The 5,955-nt window shown below is 35.1% G+C and overlaps 1 protein-coding gene across 1 annotated transcript in view; it reads left to right on the top strand.

The window, feature by feature from the left end:
* Window positions 1–5,229: 5,229 nt before the first annotated feature.
* LOC21401408 (serine/threonine-protein kinase-like protein At5g23170) overlaps window positions 5,230–5,955 on the top strand; it is a 5,387-nt gene continuing 4,661 nt past the window's right edge. Inside the window, exon 1 of the mRNA XM_010089110.2 lies at window positions 5,230–5,952. Within this exon, the coding sequence (XP_010087412.2) occupies window positions 5,353–5,952 (600 nt within the window). The 5' untranslated portion in view covers window positions 5,230–5,352. The remainder of the gene's footprint in view (window positions 5,953–5,955) is intronic.

Genomic DNA, 5,955 nt, shown 5'->3' with positions numbered 1-5,955 from the left:
TGAGTGTATTTCGCATAATGAGATTATGTGGAACAAGGACATAGACACAATATGAATTTCTAATAATTTTCGTTAAGTATAGAAATTCTAATTGAGTCTACCGATGGTCATTTATAGAATGATCTTAATCTTGAGTTCTTAACAGCTCCTATTTATGGATTTGTGTGTTTTGATTTACTCGGTACGGATTCTGAATCCTATTCCTTGTATTTTGGAGACATGATGAAGTAGGTAGCCGGGAATGTTATTACACGAGATGGAATCCATTCCTTCTTAAGAAATAAGTAGATAAATAATTCTCTTGAGGGTTGATTCGGTACTTGGACCAGTAGGAGCTCTGATTCATGAATGTGTTTTATGAATCACTGTCCATTAGAGAATCAATGGTACTCAAGGATCAAGAAGTAATTAGAGAGGTTAACGGATTTTACCTAGCTCTAATTATGAATTATTTATGGAGGTTTGATCTATATGCAATGACTATATCAAATGGACACTTCACAGTTTGGAAGTAATTTATATCTATAATTTCGAGAGTGCAATTCCAAGTTTATAGTGGAGTAACTATTGGAATTAATAGAATTAATTAATTAATTAAAGTGTTTAATTAATTATTAATTTTATTGGAGCTCGGGATTGTAGGTCCATTAGTCCCCGCGTCGTCCTAGTAATTCTACCAGACACAGAGGGCAAAATGTGAATTTTAGAATTCTGTAATTAATTGAGAATTAATTATTATTTAAATAATGTGATTATTTAAATTTGAATTTGAACACATCTAGATTTATCCATTTAAACTTATTTGATAAGTTGTTCAATTTAGAAATTCAAATTAATTTAAGTTTGACTTAAATTTGAATTTGAATTTGAAATAAAATTGGACTACAGGATAAATGATGATTTTCTCTTCCTTCCCTATCCAGTATTGGCGCCACACACAGGGATAGGAATCCCTAGCATGGCCGGCCACAAGGGATAAGGGATAGAGGAGAATTTTGGTTCGAAATTCAAATTGGAGATAGAGATTGGATTCTTTCTAGAAGTTTGACTTCTACTCTATAAATACTATTTTTGAGACAATTTTCGGGATGGTTTTTTGCCCTAATTTTAGAGGTAGCCGAAATTTCTTTATAGAAATTTTGGAAACAATTTTTCAGCCCTAAGAGTTAAGGCTGGCCGAAATTCTCAAGAGAGAAAGGAAGGAAAAATTTTTTCTCCAAAAATTCCACATCGTGCATGTGATGGTGTTTGTGGAAATTCAAGTGTTTATTGTAACCCGTTTTGTCTCATGTGTGCCCACACACACGTCTTCGTGGATTCTAGGAATTGATGTGGAAGATATTGGTTTTCTAAACATAAAGATTAGAGCAAGGACTATTTGTGGTCAAAGAACTCAAGTTATCATCCGAGTCAGCTTCCAGGTATTTTTCCTGATTGAGTTCTTGATCTTTATAAGTTAATGAGATTAATTTATTCGTGCATAAATTAATATAATCTATAGAGTATCTCAAAAGTTTTATGAAAATTTTTGTTATACACGATCCGCCTCTTCCCCCCGCACCACCACGCTTCCGCACCCGAATTCGATTCGGGCAACCAACAAATTATTCTTTTACAAATCTACCCTTTCTTTTAGGGTTTTGTAATACTTCCTCTCATCAACCTTTCAATTCCCACTCTCTCTCACCCAGTCATTCTCTCTCTCTCTATCATTTTTCTCTCCTCTCTCAACAACGACGATGACTTTTAAATTGTGTGTTTCAGATCGCGACGTCCTCTTGGTGAACGTCAGCTCAAAAATTCAGGCTGCACCTCTAGAGTTTTCTCTTTGAACGCCTTCTCAGCGAACATCAGCTTAGAAATACCGGAGGGCCGCCATCAACGCCGGAGAACTTCAGCTTTTGCTTTGGCAATGAAGTCGACACTGCCGATTGTCTGCACTCTCATCGGTGGGACCTGGAACCAGATCCGGCGGAGGAGATCGCCATGATCTCTGGGAATGTTGCCGATGATCACACGTCTTCTCCAACGCCGTCAAGAGCGACTGCCGTCAGCCGATCTCCTTTCTCTCTCTCTGTCCCAGGTCTCTCTTTCTCTGTTCTCTCTCTCGCTCTCTCTCTTTGAAAACGCTTTCTTACTATTGATCTCTGTAAAATCGCCTCCAACTCCAACCGAGGTCCGATGACAATGGAGGAGATTGCCGAATTTTTTCAGGAACCAGATTTGGCAAGACAAATCACCGCCTTCTAAACAAACTAGATCCAGTCGACTACCAACAAACTTTTTCTTTTGTTTCTTATTTATGTGTTTGTATATTTTGGGCATTGTATTTTTCTCCAAAGTAATTTTTGGTGATTCTGGTTGTTTGTATTATTTATTACTTTTGAGTTTTGAGTTAATATTGTATTTACAGTAAATACATCACTGAATCCAATTTTAAATCTAGTATATACTGTATTTATGAGTAAATATTTCTCTAAATTCGAGTTTGAATATGGTCAATACTGTATTAACTGGTAAATACTTCACTGAATTCAAGTTTAACTATTATAAATATTGTATTTACCAGTAAATACTTCACTGAATCTAATTCTTAATATGGTAAATAGTGTATTTACTAGTAAATATGGCATTTAACGGTCGCCGGAGTCGGTGGCCAGATTTTCGGATTAATATGATATTTAGGAGTAAATTCAATATTTAGATGTCGATCCTGGCGGCTAGATTTTTAGATTAATATGATAAATATGTTATTTACCAGTCGCCAGAGTCAGTTGTCAAATATTCGAATAAATATGGTAAATATGATATTTACCATTAAATATCGTATTTACCAGTCGTCAAATTTTTAGATAAATATGATATTTATAAATAAATATGATATTTATCGATAAATACGATATTTATCGATAAATACGATATTTATCAGTCACGGGAACCGCCCGCCGAAAAAATGTCTCCGATTGCTGAAAAATGGCCGCCGGTCACTAGAGTGGACCATAGTGAACTTGACTATATGGAAAAAAAGAAATAGGTAGGAAACTTAGGAATTGTCTCTGGTTAGGCACTTGGAAAGTGGCTGACCAGTCAGGCACTTGTATAATCGTGTATAAATTGTGTATATTTATACGTAAATTATGTATATTTACATGTAAAGTCGTGTATATTTAACATGAAATACAATAAATCAGTTAATATACATATTTTCATGCTATGTGTTCACTAATTACTATGAAAAATACATGTTTTGAGGATCAATATACATTGTCATTTCTTATAAGTTAATATACACGATTTACATGTAAATATACATGATTGCACAATTATACAAGTCTCATGTAAATATACACAACTTACCTATAAATATACACAATTCATGCACAATTATATAAGTGCCTGACTAAGGACCTTGCCGGAAACTTAAGAGTATTTTTGATTTTTTAATAATATTTAAAACTTAAAATATCAAATTATACTCTAATCTATTATCTTAAAAAATATGATATACGTGCATTTGGTTCATGGATTCAAATCATGTAATTAGAACTATTTTTAATTTACGTGTATTTTTTGTAAGAGAAAATACTGTAGCGAACCACGAACTATGATTCGAATTAAAGAACGAATCTAAAGTACCAAATGGACTCTAAGGGCCCGTTCACTTCGCCGATTCGAGTTTATAATTCGAGTTGAGATGTGATTTTGTGTGAGAGCTTTTTATTGTAATAAAAAAGTTAAATGTGACTGTTTCTGAGAGCTTTTTACTGTAACAAAATTCAAATTCTAAATTCGAATCGACAAAATAAACGGGACTTAAATGTACTATTCTCTCTTTTTATAACTGTCAAGGCTAAGAAGTCGTAACTGGACTATCGTATGTGATGTGAGTCCCGAAGCCAATTGATTTTTTTTTTATTTTGACAAATTTTAACAAAAGTAATTTCTAAAACTACTTTATTAATATTTATGCAAAAAGAAAAGGGCAAGGGCAAAAGGAACAGTAGACATACAGTGTAAAACATAATTGATTTCCCAGTGTGGTCTGACAAGGAACAAATTTGAGTACAGTTCTTAGAGCCGTAGAGTGGTGAGTCGGTGACCTAGCTACTCTCTTATTGCCGCACCCGCATCCTCATGAAGGAAAAAAGGAGGTCACAATTCAATGTAGTTTGAACTTTGAATTTAATGGAGGGGAAGTACTAAAAAAGGGCTTTTCTTTTAAATTAATATTATTGCTTTTTGTAAATCTAAAATGGAGCAAATTTGAAATGTCCTGAACCAACGGCATCGAAATAAAAGAACTTTAATTTCCAAAAAAGAAAAAGAAATACATAATTTTTTTTCTAAAGTAATTTACTAGGATTTTTAAAAGTAAAAATATTGAAAAAAGCCATTTCCGTTATTCCACAAAAATATCAAAATATGTCAATAGAAGAAGAAGAAGATCAGAAGAAGAGTTATTCATTAGTATCTTTGATCACAGTATTAACTTGTCCAAAAATGCTATAGATTTTGGTTCACTAGTTCTTCATCCAATCAAGAAGCTTCTTCCTATTTTTTCAGTCCAAAAAACAAATGAAAAAGAGGGATTATTGTGAGGCTAGCTAGCATTTCTTATATGCTTTTGGTCTTTGAATGATTGAATGTTAAAATTTAAGATCTCGTTTATTTTATCAATTTAAGTTTTTAATTTTAAGTTTTTACAGTTAAATTTTTTTTAAAAATATAACATATATATTTTTCTATTACAATTAAAAATTTTTAAAAAATATTATATCTTAATTTAAATTAAAAATTTAAATTCGTAAAATGAATGAAGCTTAAAATAAAAAAACATTTGACCTGATCCCTATCAGACATTTTGGAATCTTTCACAAAGAGACCAATCAAAAATATATAAACTAAAATCTTTTTTTTTTTTAAAAAGAGTAATGAAGCAAAAAAGAAAAAAGAAAAAAAAAAGTAACTGGGGACCGAACAGTTTCTAATGGGGCATCTCATTTCGTTTCAACTAGATCACCCGACAGACACACACCCCTTTGCTTTTCAGTTTTCTCCGACTCCTTTTCTCTCTTGCACAACGTACACAACTTTTCCTTCTCAAAATAACATTACTTTTATTATTTTCCTTTTCCATTTTTTTAAATTGTTATTATAACACATAACCACGCCTTTTGATGTCCCCCAAAACCCTCTTTATTCCCTGAGCATCTCCAAAAGCTTGTGCTCTCCACGTCCATCGAACTTTGAATCCTTCAACCATTAAAAACACCACTTCTAGTTCTAGTTCTTCCCAAATATATTTTTCTTTTCCTACCAACCAAACAGAAAGAAAAGAAAGATCAGAAACTCATGATAGAGTTCGACTACGACGAGCTTGTAAAGGCCACGGAGAGCTTCTCTCCCTCAACACTCATCGGCAAAGGAAGCCACGGATCCGTCTACAAAGCCAAACTCACAACAAACGACAACAACAAACTCGTCGCCGTTAAAAAGCCTTTTCTCCATGCCCATGAAGAAGAAGATCACGACCGTTCCAAGCTCCAAAACGAGATTCGAGTCTTGTCGTTTCTGCGACAGAATCGGCACGTCATCGATTTCCTCGGGACCAGCCGAGGAAATGGAAATAATCGGCAGCAGCAGCAACAGGTTCTGGTGATGGAGTACATGCCCAACGGCTCTCTCCACGACCTCCTCCATGTCAGCGAAACGCCGCCGTCTTGGCCGAAGCGCCTCGAGATCGCGGTCCAAGTCGCCAGGGCCGTCCGATTTCTCCACGACGAATCTCAGCCCTCCGTCGTGCACAGAGACATCAAGTCGGCGAATGTCTTGTTCGACTGCGATTTCGTCGCGAAGCTCGCGGACTTCGGCCTCGCCGTGCTCGTCCACGTGGATAATCCGGGTCAACCCGCGGGGACGATCGGGTACTTGGACCCGTGGTACACGAAGCCGGTC

The sequence above is a fragment of the Morus notabilis genome, unplaced genomic scaffold (genome assembly GCF_000414095.1).
Source record: "Morus notabilis unplaced genomic scaffold, ASM41409v2 Scaffold89, whole genome shotgun sequence".
Lineage (NCBI taxonomy): Eukaryota > Viridiplantae > Streptophyta > Magnoliopsida > Rosales > Moraceae > Morus > Morus notabilis.
The sequence above is the reverse complement of the archived record's forward strand: the minus strand, read 5'-3'. Positions and strand labels throughout refer to the sequence as shown.